Below are 14,998 nucleotides of genomic sequence, written 5' to 3' on the forward strand. Positions count from 1 at the left end.
AAAACAGAAAAAATGATTAAAAAATGAGAAAAAAATATATAAAAAAATGAGAAAAAAATATTTTAAAATGACAATTATTGATTTAAAAAGGGAAAAAATAGGAAATTTAATATACATCCATACTCAATCATTTTAATTTCATCCTAAAACAGAAAGCTCATGATTGACTTGCCTGGGGCACACAAAATGATGCGGCGGGCCAGATTTGGCCCCCGGGCCGCCACTTTGACACCAGTGGCTTAACTACTTTTTAAAAAATATAAATTTTTATATGTTTAACATGTGATTATTCATCTTTTATAACTTTAACATGTTCTTTGGTGATGCAATGTTCTGCAAAAGCAGATTAAAATAAACTAATAAACATATTTTTAGCTTTTAGCGGTCAAGCTTTCAATGCAATCTACTAGCCAAGATAGCTTAGCATAAGCGCTAGCTGCCATTCCAGTTGTGTTTTGCAGGCACGCTCACCTTTCAAAACGACCTCAGGCTATAAATCTCGCACGTGTTTTGGCGGAGGACGAGGTTGGCCGATCAGCTGCCTCTCTCAGGCGACCAATCACTGCCCGCTTTTTTTTCTTCCGACCCACGGTTCGCCATCTGGAGGCGTTTAAGAGCAACGAGCCGGGCTTCTCGTATTTAGTTGGGCGCACTCGGAGGCCGGCGTGGAAAAACAAACTCTAATGAAGACTTGGCGTGTTTCCCGTGGCTCTCGGGCTGGCTGCCCGTGTTTTTTCGAAGCGCGCTTCAGTGGAAAATATGAACGCGCGAGCGTCGGCCATTTTGGGGTATTTGTTGACGTGTTGTTGTGAGGCCTCGGCTCGGAATGGGCTATTAAATGTGGAGCATTTCCTTCATTTTTTTCTTCCTTGTGGACTTGTTTAGCTACATATTAGTGATGAAAAATTAGGAAAAGTCACTATATATGTATGTTTTTGACTTTTATATATAAGTGAGTTTAAAAATATTAAAAATTGTGACTTTTTTGGACAAATCATTGAATAACTGTTGATGCAATGGTATTTTAAAACATTATATCTCTCTCATCCATGATAAAGTCATTAATTTTCAATATTACAGTATCAAATAATATTATAAAAAAACTACTAATATAAAAATTACTCAAAATTCATCAAGTCACATTCTGAAATTACACTATATGTAAATAAATAAAATCATAAGTCATTAACTATCATTTGTTTGCCCTTCCCAAGATGGCCACCAGCTATACACGCCACCCATAGCAAGATGATGACATCGTCCAATCATTGCATTTAAATGTTTATCACTAGTAAACATCCAATCAATTAGAAGTGAAGAAAATGTACGCATGTCGTATAAATAGCAAAATTTTGAATTATGCCATTGATAACATTGAGATAAAATACTGTAATATTGATATTACATTATAAAACTATGCAATTTAATATCATAGTGTTCCTGTACCTGACAAATAAAAAAATGCATTTTAAATGTATATATTGTATAACAGTGCATCAATACTAGAAGACATTATATATACATATATTTTGACTTTATATATTTTTTACAAAAAGGAGCCTACAAAGGGGGGTTTGTTGGGGTCACGCCCCCCCGCGCGACCCCTCCGCACCCCCCCTTTTTAAAGCCCCTCCTCCATCTCTGTGTCCGATTATGAGCTCACCCAATCCCGAGATGCAAATACGTCATTTTAACAGCTCATTGTTTTTAACCACACACGGGACCCCCCTACCCCCCCCTCCCCTACCCCCCCCCCCCCTCCTCCGCACCCCCCCAACCCTCAAAACCACAGACCCCCCACCCAGTAAAACCACAGCAGAATCGCAGGCTAATGAAAATATGCTAGTAGTTTCAAAACACAATCCGATTTTTTTCCTGTTGTTTGTAAATAAGTTTTATGGAGAAGTTCAAGTAAATGAAATTCATATTTTATGTTATTTATTATTTTATAGTCCTTTGTAATGATACTACCAAAAATAATCAAGGGTACTATTTAAGCTACTATTTAAGATGTAAAAATAAAAAAAATGCAACTAAAATTAGAAAATATGTTAATAATATTTAATACATTGAAACTAAATTTATAAAATATGTTAATAATATTAAATAAATTGAAACCGCTTATCATCACAAGGGTCGCGGGGGTGCTGGAGCCTATCCGGACTAACTATAGGGACAAAGTCAATCGGTAGCCAGCCAATTCCAACAATTTAGCATAGTGTTAGCTTAGCATAGCCTAGCATGCATATTTTTTTGGGATGTGGGAGGAACCAGAGTACCCAGAGAAAACCCACGCAAACTACACAGGGAGAACCCACCTGGGATCGAACCCCCGACCCCAGAACTGCGAGGCACAGTCTAAACCACTCCCCGCAGTTTTAATAGCAAAAATCCCCACTATAGTATTAATGCTAAATTTAAGTCAATTGTTTTGATGTATTTATTCGTGGCTTTTTAAGAATTTGTACATGGAAATATAGAAATGTTTTTGAGAATTTACATCCGTGTATGAAAGTCAAAATATGTAAAAAAAAAAAAAGATAAATTCCTCGAGAAAAGTGATAATCGCAGTTCACAGTACTTGAAATATGACTAGAAAATTCCTCTGGCTAAATATATTCCAAAATATAATTTTATACACAAATATGTATATGTACTATACGTTCCCCCACTTTATACATGTTTACATTCGAAAAGTTAAAAAATAAAAAAATATGGTGCAAATATTCAGAAAAGGCAGAATTTTCAGGACCAAAAATAAAAATCATTTAAGTTCAAATTTATATTTGTGAAAATAACACAAAAATTAAAATTAAAACGGTCCATATTAAATTGGGGGGAAAAAAGTGCTAATTGTATTCTTACGCTTTAAAAAATTCCGTAGCGATAAAATGCTATTGGTTGGTTTGCATAATGACCCAAAAAATAATAAAAACATAAAAAAAACAAATCAAAGGACGGTCAAAATAAAATCTATTAAACAATTGAACTAGAAAAATGATTTTCTTATGTGAAATGCTACATCGCTAACACGTGAGCATTGTATTTCAACAAATATTTACAATATTTACACAAATTTACACTACAAACTTTAGCTAAAAAAAACCCAATCGAAGGTGATTTTAGCTCAAAACTAGCATTAGAAATAAAATAAAAACTTTTTAAATGTAGCTAGCTTATGTTAGCTTAGCTTAATACTACTATATCAACGGTACTTGTTTACAAATGGCAAAAAAAGTCAAAACAAAACAAAACCAAACAAAAAAAGACTATAAAGAATAAATTTGTTCTTTTCTTATCAGTATACTTTCACATTTATCATTCACATTTTTTGGCATTTTTAAACTTACTGTTTACATTCAAAACATACCACGTTGAAAACCATTTTTTGGGACCCCTAGTGGTTTTGTTTTGATTACACTCCTGTTTATGCTAAGCTAGCTTCGCAATTTAGCCCCACCTTGTAAAATAGGTTCAGATTTTTTAACAAATTCCTTTTTGGGGGAATTTAAATACAAATTGTTTACATCGCAAGAACTTAAGCCATTAAATTTACGGCGAATCACTTGAAAACAAAATGGCTGACAGCTATTTTTTGGTGGAAGGTCCTATTTTGACAATTATGGATATTTTCATCCTTGATTGGGGTTTTTATCCCAATCACTTCCCTGTTTATGCTAAGCTAGCTTTGCAATTTAGCATTAGCTATGTTTCTTCTAAAATAAGTTCTGATTATTTTAACAAATCACCCTTTTTTGTTCTAATTTCATGGAAAATTACTTGAAAAGTCATTAAATTTAAGGCAAGGGACTTGAAAACAAAATGACTGACCGTTAGTTCAATGCTAGCTATTTTTTTGGGGGGGGGGGGGGTCCTATTTCGACAATTCTGCACAAATTCATGCGAAATTGGATTTTTGTTCAAATCACTCCCTGGTTAACTGAAATTTCAGAAACTTTTATGTTAGCTTAGCAATTTAGCATCACTTTTCAATCAAATTCTGTTTGAAATTTGATGCTAAGAAATTCTACGACAATTACTTTGAAATATTTAGTTTGAAACATGTAGCGTGAAAGAAGGTAGAAAATCCCACCGCATTAAGAGGTTGAAGTCCAGCCTTCTTGGGAGTATCACGGCACCCCGACTTCTTCTAGTCTTTGGGACCCGGACAGGGTCAGTTTGCATCGGCTACGCCGAACTACTGCTGGAGCAAGGCGTGCTTTGCGTGCTGCCGATGCTGTGGCCGCCGGCACTGCTGTTTTCCAAGGCGGGCGGACATTTTGTTCCCACCTCTTTGGTCGTTCCGTTAGCTGTCGAAACCGGAGGAGTTCGTCCTTAAGGGGACATCAGCAAGGAGGGGGGAATTAGCATTTAGCATGTATTTGTAGTTGTGACAATCAATAGTGGCTAGTCCATCTTTAAAATTCTTAAAATAACTCAAATAAAAGCATGTTAAATGTTTTTTAGTTTTTTAAATATGGGTGGCATGATTTTTGATCTAGTGGTGTCAAAGTGGTGGTCCGGGGGCCATTTCCGGCCCCAAATATTCCTTTGGGCGGTCGTCAAGGTAAATCAAGTGTACTAAAATTCTAATTAAAATGAAATATAGATATTTTAAACATTTTTTAAAGAAAAAAAAATTAAAAGGAAACTTAATATTTAGTTTTTAAGTTATTTTTTGATCAAAAATGATTTTTTAAAAATTTAAATAAATTATATTTAATAATTGACTCAATATTTTACTCTTTCCTTGAATGTAATTAAAAAAAACGTCAAAAAATGAATTTAAATAAATCATAATATTCAATATTTTACTTAATATTTTACTCTTTCCTTGAATGGAATTCAAATAAATGTACTTTTTAAATTTTTTTATTCTATCCCAAAATATTTGTAGTCTTTATGTGTCTTTTGAGCGCCAGGTTGTTATCTAAAAATTGATTATTAATAATAATAATAATAATAAAAAAAATGTGCAGACCAAATAAAACGAACAATGAACTTTAAAAAAAATGGCGTTCTCATCCTAATCCATAACCCAGCTGTTATATTTCAGGTGTTCCTCCTCATATCACACAAGTGTGGACGATTTTTGATGACATCACCTTTACACATTAACACAACTGTCCAGACAAAGCACCAATGAAAAGTCTTCTAAAAACAAATGATTTGTTAAGGACTTAACGAGTAGCTTGTCAAACATTCCGCATATTCCAGACCGAGAACCTTTTATGGCGTCCAGCTGTGACGGCTTGAACAAAAAAAAAAAAAAAGAAAACGTTTGTGTCTCGGGGTAGACGTGCACTTGCTCTGTTTTGCTGCTTTGAACGCTTAAAAAGATATTTTTAGAGCAGATCAATATTACCTTGTAAGGTCATTTTTTTTGCAAAATGGGTGAAAAACGGCCTTCATGCACCTGTAACTTTGAATTTATCACTTTGGCCTTTGCGTAAACTTTATTTTGAAGGCCACATATCATATGTGAGGGTACATTCTGTATTTTCTTGCATATTAGCTGCATTCGCGAATAAGCCACATCCTTAAAATGGCCGTAAAATGGTTGAATTTGACAATTTCCCTCGTATAAGCCGGCCCAAAATTCACAATTTTTACTTCCATATTCATGGTTTTAATAGGAAGTACAAATGTGTTATTTTGAAGGGAAAATATTAAGAAAAATCATCGCAAATGGTATTTCTGAGATATTGTATAAATTAATTGTTGGATTGTACATTCCAAAAGGGTAGACAAATTCAAAAAGGAGGTCATGTGAGCAGTACAACCAGGAAGTGTGTCCATAGCAGTCTAGTTAGGTAAGATGGCGGCGCCCTGATCGAGCAATGGCAGGCACAAGTGAGTTTTTTTAACGTTTTAAGCCAGATACGGTTTATTATTTTTCTTAAATTCCATTCATAGACGTCAAAATAAATGTTGTTTATCATTTTATCTGCTAATCTTTTCTCTATTTTGAAATAATTGACCTTATCGGCCACATTGTCTCTTGCGTTATGGCGTTTTGTGCATGTTACTTTGCAGTTTTGTGCTTTTTATGCGCATATAATCCATCCCCTGGATTTAGTCATCATTTTGTCTGAAAAAAATGTGATGAAAAATCCTCAAACGAGCTCACCTGTGTGCGAGTTGATGAACCAAAGCGCGCCGGTGAGCAGGGCGCCGATGGCGAAGGCGGCGAAGGCAATTCCAACCACGGTGGGCGTGTCCAGCAGGTGCGTTGACGGCTCTGTGGACAAAAAAAATGGTTTAAAAAAGTTTTTATTCCAACTTTTTGCGCGTGCTTGTAGAAAAACAAACAACTTTACTACCTTTTTCCATATATAAGGTGCACTGTATTATAGGGCGCACTGTATTATAAGGCGCACTGTCTATTTTGGAGAAAATGTAAGACTTTTAAATGTGCCTTATAGTTGTGAAAATACGGTAATTGCTATTGACTTCCAGGTATGAAGCACTCACTACTTTAGAGTCACCTCTAGAGCCAGCCATTGTTGATGTTTTGGATTTTTTTGTATAAAATCTTGCAGAGAGGGAGGAGCTATATGATGGAAGATGTTGTAAACTAAGATGGCATCTTTATATTTAACAGTATTGTTTCAGTTCAGGCGTTTGTGTTTTTTTAATATCCGACAGTGGTGGTTTTTGGTTTTCCATATATAAGGCGCACTGGATTATAAGGCGCATTGTCTATTTTGGAGAAAATGTAAGACTTTTAAGTGCGCCTTATAGTCGTGAAAATACGGTAAAATGACCTACTTTTGTCGGGTGTATTATCCGGGCTGGCTTCTGTTGACGTATCTGCAAAACAGAAATTAATAAGTGAGTGATTATAAAGAGTGTTCAACATGCTGATGAAGCTCTTCTCTTTGGAATGTGCTGTCGAGGTCTTGAGCGATGAACCTCGGCCGAAATGTCGCCTGGCGCTCGTCCAAGCTTTCCCCGAAGCACAATGGCGGCTATTCTTGGAGCTTGTTTTTTTGCATTAGAGTAGATAGATCGTGATATGTCATCGCCGTCCGCGTTATCTGGACCTTGCAAACTTGGAATGCCAACCGGACGGACAACAATCCAATTTGGGAAAACATTGAACGACACAGTGATGTAGTGTTTAGGGTCTCGGGCTCACAGTTTTGGGGTCCTGGGTTCAAATCCAGGTTGGTCATCAATGTGTGGAGTTTGCATGTTTGCCCCGGGCCTGCGTGGGTTTTCTCCAGGTACATCTGGTTTGCTCCCACATTCCAAAAAACATAATATACATTTTTTTTAAAAGTTCTTAAGCCACAGGTGTCAAAGTGGCGGCCCGGGGGCCAAATCTTGTCCCCCGCATCATTTTGTGTGGGCCGGGAAAGCAAATTATGAGTGCTGACTTTTTGTTTTAGGATCAAATTCAAATGAAGAGTATAGATGTATATTACATTTCCAGATTTTCCCCCTTTTAGATCAATAATTGTCATTTTTTAATCCATTTTTTCTGTGTTTTTAGTTCAAAAATCATTTTGTAAAATCTAAAAATATATCTAAAAAAAGCTAAAATAAACATTGTTTTAGATCTATAAAAAAATGAATATTCAGGGCTAGGGCTTTTAATCCAGTTCTTTTAATCCATTTATAAAAAAAAAAAATCTAAATATTTTATCTAAAATGGTCCGGCCCACATGAAATCAAGTTGACATTAAATCGGCCTGCGAGTTTGACACTCTTGATGTAACAAATAAAACAAAGAAAAATTTCAAGTTGTCCTTTCGGACTCTCTGATTTTCCTTAAAAAAAAAAAGTTTAAACAAGCCGGCTAAAAGCCATTGCTAAAAAGTCCGATAAGTAAGAGTGAAAACACCCGACTGAGAGTGTCTATTGGAAGCCACCTCCCATCCATCTGCTCCTCATTACACGTCATCATCTCTCTGTTTACATCAGGCCTTGTAAACAATCTTATGTGTGTGTGTGTGGAACCTCCACCTCCACCCCCCCCCCCCTCGTTTTTTTTTGGCTGCTAACGCTAAAGCTGGAAAAAGCGCTAAGCTCTAGTCGTTTTCACTTAGCAGCCCTTGACTTCAACGCGTCTAAGACCTTGAAGATCACTCCTTATTTAGCCAGCCGCCCCCATTCCCTCCGTCAAAGAGAAAACCCCCCCCCCCCCCCTCCCCCCATGTGCGCGTGGACCATCACGTTAAGGGGTGATGATGTCATGGCCGTTTCGTGCTTCGCTTGCTTCAACTTTGGCGCAAAAGTCTTTCAAAATCAATCGCTTGGATGTTGATTTTGGGAAATGTTGAAATTATGGGAGGTGTTTGTCAAGGTTTCCATGAAGGAGATTTTTTGGGAGAACTTTAGGGATTTAATTTTTGGGGGATTTTTGATAGTGTTGATGTTGGATGGGTTGAGGTTTGAATCCTAAGGAAGACGCGTTCGTGAGCGGGTTGCTAGGGTTTTTGAAACAGTGGTTTTGGGGCGTAAAGATGGAAATTAATGTAAATAATTTGGTTTAAAAATTAGTTGGTTTTACTTAATAAGTAGGGAAGAATGGATCTTGTAATTCTACAAAAAAGGCTTAAGAAAGAAGGACCAAAAAGTCAAATATTTTGGATTAAAGTCAACATTTGATGGCATTTTTAAAGGATCGGCTAAACTTTTTGGGGAGAAAATTCAGTATCTGAAGGCAGTTTCACTTAAAAACATGACATTTTGGAATGTTTGTCCAAAGTAAACCCGCAAAAAAAATGTCTCAAAAAGAAAAAATGTTATTTTGGAGTCAAGTCTCAAGAAGAAATGCTTGAAAAGTGAAGTTATTTATAATTAAAGTGGCCATTTTGTTAATTTTCCAATGACCCGCACTAAAATACATATATATATTTTTATAAATGACCTACAAAAACATTCTCTTAAGAAGCAAATCCTCAAAAAAAAAAGGTAGATGAGCGACTTGAGCCATTTGAGACAAGAATAGCTTTAGCCATTATTATTACAGCTTGTGGCAACTCTACTATTTCCATAAGGAACTTGCAAAAACAAACTTTGCGGCTTCGGCACCCCCGCTAAGACACATCACGTGACCCCGACGGTGACCTGACCTGTCGACCGGTCTCCGTCCAGCAGGATAAGCGCTTTACTACTCGTCTTGGCGTTCATCATCATGTCGAGAATATCGTCCAATCGCAGTGAATCACACGGCGACCTATCATCCACGCACTGTTAAAAAGAGTCAAAGGGTCAAAAATAAGCGGCGAAATCCTTTCAAAACGCGGTGTTGCGTACCGGGGCGTGTCCAGAGGTGGCGCCACCACAAGGCGACATCTTGCAGTGCAGGAATAGCCGTGAGGCGTTCAAGTCGGAGTTGAAGTTGAAGCTGAAGGCCCGTTTGTTCGTCATGAGGTTGCGGAGGAAATGTAGCGAGTCGTCGGTGGGGCAGACGGTCTCGATCAGCGAATAGGACGACTTGATGTTGGGGTCGGCGTCGGGAGAGACCAAGCAGGACAGGATGTTGAAGCCAAGGTCCGGGGAGGACGACGTGGAGGTGATCTGGAGGGGGAGGTGGCGAAGGGTCAACAAATAAAGGCTTTTGCTATGTTTTGGGGTCAGATCTCGGCAGGTCGCCACTTCTGACGGGGAAGAGTTGGCAGGAAAAACAAACGGCGCTTTTGTTGGCGCCTTCTGGTGGCGTCACAAATGAGAGCTTCAAAGGCCGGTTTGCGTGGCACCTTTCGTGACCTTTGCCGTGTCAATATTTGCTGGGTCATGGCTAGTTAAGAGCGGGTAGGAGGACTGTATATTTTTCAAGATTACATGGGACAGCTCTATTTGTTTATATTCTTCTTTTTTAAGTTGCAACAAATGTATCAACTGGTTTACGTTTAGGCTTCCTATAAAAAGATAAACTCCCTATTGGTCAGGGTAATGAAATATTTTATGTTGACATATCTCAAAAATGTTAATTTCTCTAAATCAGTGTTGCACCGATACCAGTATCATTCTAAAAATGACGTATTCTTAAATTATGTTATGCTAAAATATTTTAAGTTAAGTTATGTTAAGTTGTGTTAAGTTATGTTAAGTGAAGTTTTGTTAAGTTATGTTAAGTTATGTTAAGTGAAGTTTTGTTATTTTAAGTTATGTTAAGTTATGTTAATTTATGTTAAGTTATGTTAAGTTATGTTAAGTTATGTTAAGTTATGTTAAGTTATGTTAATTTATGTCAAGTTATGTTAAGTTATGTTAAGTTATGTTAAGTTATGTTAAGTTATGTTAAGTTATGTCTAGTTATGTCAAGTTATGTTAAGTTATGTTAAGTTATGTCAAGTTATGTTAAGTTAAGTTGTGTTAACTTAAGTTGTGTTAACTTAAGTTGTGTTAACTTAAGTTGTGTTAATTTAAGTTGTGTTAACTTAAGTTATGTTAAGTTAAGTTGTGTTAATTTATGTTAAGTTATGCTAAATTATGTTAAGTTAGGTTCTGTTAACTTAAGTCATGTTAAGTTAAGTTGTGTTAAGTTATGATAAGCTATGTTAAGTTATGTTAAGTCATGTTAAGTCATGTTAAGTGATGTTAAGTTAGTTCTAACATATTTGAATTCCTAAATAACAATCTGAGTTCTTAGTGTTGAATATTAGGCTTTACAATATTGTTCGTGTGTAAATGTCTTGCTAATTAGCAAGGGACTAATTGCTACACTAGCAGATATATTTCATGGACTACTTATAGCTGGTACATTATTAATGCTAAACGTGTGGCTAGTTAAAGTAATGTGCTCATTTTTTTAGATGCTAACAAAAAAATCAACGAGAACAAACCTCCACGAAAACCATCTGGTTTGGCACGACGGCCTTGAAGGCCTGACGGGACGGCTGACCGGAAGGCGGCGCGTCGTAAAAGTCCATCTTGAACGTCATGTCCGCCGGCCGCTTGGCGTTGCTAGCCGGGACCTTTTTGGGGGGCGGCGGCTTAGGAGCTTTTCGGCCTTCCTGTTGGTATGTGCAGTTAAACTGGGAAGAGAAGTTGAAAAAACACAAGGACATTTAATAATATAATTCAAGAACCTTGTTTAACAGAATCAGATTGTTACTAACCCTTAAAAATATAAGTTTCCAACAAGAATAGAAGATATTCAGTGTCTTTTTGGGTATACATTTTGTTGTTGTTTACATTCGAAAAAAAAATCAGTCAAATTTGCCTTTGGAAGGCAAAGATGACCTTAAAATGGCCACCTTGATCCAAAATGGCCGACTACTGTGTGTTCTCGGGCAGTATTTGGTTTTCATGATAAAAAAAATTCACTAAATTACATGTTTTCAAGTCAAACTGACCTTAGAAGCTGAATTAGTTCAATATTTTTAGCATACAGGAAAGGGCTAATGTGACTTAAAAATGGCCGACTTGTTTTTTTAATGACTTTTTTGTGGGTCAACTCAAAACAAACATGTTTAAATGTCTATTTTCTGTCTTCAAGCAAAGTCCTAAAAATGGGGGACCATATTAATGTCTTTGTTACCGATATTATTGACAGCTGATCTAGGGATGCCGGCCTTCCCAGGCCTGCAGCCTCCCTGGGGAACAAGCCCAATGCAGAATCTCGGTTTTCGGACTCCAGCGGGCCGCCGCTCCCGTCCTTGGATTCGCCGTGAGCAATCAGGACCTGAAATCGGGCCGGTGGAAAGATTCAATCAAATCAACTGATGCTGAATTTCACAATTTCCCTCGTATAAGCCGCCACCTGATTCCCAATTTTCACCTCCATATTCACCTCCATATTCATGGTTTTAATAGGGAGTACAAATGTGTTACTTTGAAGGGGAAATATTAAGAAAATGGCATTTCTGAGATACAGTATAAATTGATTGCTGGTTTGCACATTAAAAAGGTGTTATCTGGACGTAGACATTAAAAAAGGAGGTCATGTGAGCAGTACAACCAGGAAGTGTATAAATAGTGGTCTAGTTTATCATCCCTAGGTAAGATAACGGCGCCCTGAGTGAGCAATGGCAGGCACAAGTGATTTTTTTTCACGTTTTATGCAAAATACGGTTTATTTTTTTCTTAAATTTCATTTAAATACGTCAAAATTACTTTTATTTAGCATTTATCTGTTTATCTTTTCTATATTTGAAAATAAATGACCATATTGTCTTGCGTTATGGTGTTTTATCTTTGTTAATTTTGCTATTTAGTGCATGTTGGGTCTAATTTATGCGCATATAAGCCTTACCTTCAATTCAGTCATCATTTTTTTAGCGACAAATACGCGAGAAATGAGGGTAAGTGAATTGGGCATCTATCATTGTTAATAACAGTTCATTTTGCAGTACTTTTACTTCCACTTTAATTTGTTTTGTAGCATTTTAAGCTAGCTTACAAACTCATTGGCTGCCATTGAAGACAACAGCCATTGCTTTTACGCAGAGGAATTTATCCGTCAGCTGGAAAGCTCCCCCGAGAAGGTTAAAGGGGGATCTCCTTGGCGACAATCAATCTCTTTTTGAGAGGAGTTCAAAGTTGATCCCGGCTAAACAAAAGCAGCGCTTGGACCAACGCCCGGGCGGTTAAAATGGCAGCCAAGAGACGGACAGACGACAAGCGGGGATGAGCAAACATCCTGGATGCTTTCCATCATAATGCAGATAACACAGGTCAAACCACCAAAACAAACAGCACAGTCATGTTCAAGACTGGGAGGGACTTTAATAACGTTGGTCAATCAAAACTTTCCCCCCTAATTTGGGGTTTCTAGATTTTTTTTTTAAGGGTTATTGAATTTTAAATTAGGAATTATTACTACTGAAACTTTGCTTTCAAAATAAAAGACGAGAAATCTGCAAAATATACAAATGGTTAAATTGTGATTTAAAAAAAACATTTAAAAGGGAAATAAAAATATAGTATTTTACAAAAAAAAGGGTATTTTTGAAATGCTTCTTGAAGAAAAGTTTTAAGAATAGAAATATAAATATTTGTAAAATCCTAAAATTATTTTTAAAGATAGCCATTACTATATTACTAAAAAGAAATCTTGTTTTTTTTTTAAAAGGGACTTTTGTAACATAAATGAATTAAGATTACAATTAAAAAATGTTTTCTATAATTATCGATATATGTATACAAAATTATATATATAATATATAAAATTAAACATTTATCCTCTGAATACTTCAAAGAGTTGCACTTAGGCCCACCCAAAATATTTTATCATTCAAAAAAAAAACTCTTAAATAATCATTACCGTATTTTCCGGACTATAAGTCGCATTTTTTTTATTTTTATTTTTATAAATATATAGTCTTTTATTTTTTTTAAACTGTCTATCAACAGCTTGTTTATCCGTTTTTAGGCTATAGTCATCCCAAAAAATATTAATATATTACAATAACAGATCTTGACAGTTGTTGACTATTTTCCTAATACTTTAATGTATAATAATTAATAGGACTCACCGTATTAATGTGAAGTGCATTAGATGTTCCCAGCAAGGGGTAAACAGTGGTCTGGCATCCGGTGGGCGTGGTCTCCAGCGTGTAGTGGGTGGCGTTCATGGCCGCTTTGCATTGTGGGTCTTGAAGTGTCAAATTGGCGTGTGCAAAACCGTTGGCCTGCTCACATCACAACCACCATTACTTTTAACTCTAAAAACAAAAACTCTAAAAGTCTGATCTACTCACTTGTAGGCTTTCTTTACTGATGCTAACCACCATCTTGGAATCCCGGCATTCCACAGCTAGCCCAACGCTAACCGCAGCCCGGTGCTCCTCGGGTTCCGTATTCTCCCAGGGACGGTCGTCCAATAGCGAGGGGGGGCCCGAAATGGGCGGAGAGAACGGGAAGGGCAGGCCGGGCCGTCGCGGTCGACCCAGGCTCCGCCCACCGGATTGGCGCAGAATAGCTAGCTCTGGCGGCAAAGCGCTTTCGGCGTGTTCTAGCACGTCTAGAGGGTGAAAAAAATGGTGGAAGTCCGGGGTCCTCTTTTGAGGGGGTGGGACTTGGTGTTTTACCTTGTTCTTTGAGCCACACGTTGAAGTGGTTGGCCACGGGGGTGTCGGTGTAGCTGGTGACCGGACCGTAGCGGTGCTCCTCGGCCCATTGGATCAGCGCTTGGGGGCCGGACGGTAAGCGCTGCTTGGGGGATTTGGACACCTGCATCAGCCTCTCCGTGCCGGAACTTACGCTGACGCTGTCGGAAGCCTGAAAAGAAGATTTTTTTTTAAGTTAAGATAGGACTTCAGAGTCTCACAACCACAGATTTTTGGACAATTTCAATGATGAAATCTGGAGAGTTCAAAGACTCACAGAGAATTATAGAAAATAATTTATGCAGTTTTGCATACATATAATTTTATGCAAAGATCATTTTAAAGGCTTTATAGTGGCTAGCATTCAAAATCCTATCACTGATTCAAAAATTCTTATTCCACTGACAAAAAATCCTATTCCACTTACATAAAATCTTATTCCACTTCCAAAAAATCCTATTCCACTTCCAAAAAATCCTATTCCACTTCCAAAAAATCCTATTCCACTTACAAAAAATCTTATTCCACTTCCAAAAAATCCTATTCCACTTACAAAAAATCCTATTCCACTTCCAAAAAATCCTATTCCACTTACAAAAAATCATATTCCACTTACAAAAAATCTTATTCCACTTACAAAAAATCTTATTCCACTTACAAAAAATCTTATTCCACTTACAAAAAATCCTATTCCACTTACAAAAAATCCTATTCCACTTACAAAAAAAATATTCATCTACAAAAAAGTCCTATTCCACTTACAAAAAATCCTATTCCACTTACAAAAAACAAATAAATATTCATCTACAAAAAAGTCCTATTCCACTTACAAAAACAAATCCTATTCCACTTACAAAAACAATTCCTATTCCACTTACAAAAAATCCTATTCCACTTACAAAAAATCCTATTCCACTTACCAAAAAAATCCTATTCCACCTACCAAAAAAATCATATTCCACTTACCAAAAACATCCTATTCCACTTTCCAA

The 14,998-nt window shown here is 36.8% G+C and overlaps 1 protein-coding gene across 2 annotated transcripts in view; it reads right to left on the bottom strand.

The window, feature by feature from the left end:
- Positions 1–3,948: 3,948 nt before the first annotated feature.
- The window catches only part of tgfbr3 (transforming growth factor, beta receptor III), a 38,450-nt gene continuing 27,400 nt past the window's right edge, over positions 3,949–14,998 (bottom strand). For both annotated transcript variants that reach the window (XM_077716996.1, XM_077716995.1), the window contains exons 8-17: positions 13,989–14,178; positions 13,659–13,921; positions 13,434–13,589; positions 11,498–11,641; positions 10,800–10,991; positions 9,268–9,531; positions 9,084–9,201; positions 6,772–6,813; positions 6,131–6,241; positions 3,949–4,334 (exon numbers count right to left, since the gene is read on the bottom strand). In XM_077716996.1, the coding sequence (XP_077573122.1) occupies positions 4,189–4,334; positions 6,131–6,241; positions 6,772–6,813; positions 9,084–9,201; positions 9,268–9,531; positions 10,800–10,991; positions 11,498–11,641; positions 13,434–13,589; positions 13,659–13,921; positions 13,989–14,178 (1,626 nt within the window). In that variant the 3' untranslated portion in view covers positions 3,949–4,188. The remainder of the gene's footprint in view (positions 4,335–6,130; positions 6,242–6,771; positions 6,814–9,083; positions 9,202–9,267; positions 9,532–10,799; positions 10,992–11,497; positions 11,642–13,433; positions 13,590–13,658; positions 13,922–13,988; positions 14,179–14,998) is intronic.

The sequence above is a fragment of the Stigmatopora nigra genome, chromosome 5, assembly GCF_051989575.1.
Source record: "Stigmatopora nigra isolate UIUO_SnigA chromosome 5, RoL_Snig_1.1, whole genome shotgun sequence".
NCBI classification, from domain to species: Eukaryota; Metazoa; Chordata; class Actinopteri; order Syngnathiformes; family Syngnathidae; genus Stigmatopora; species Stigmatopora nigra.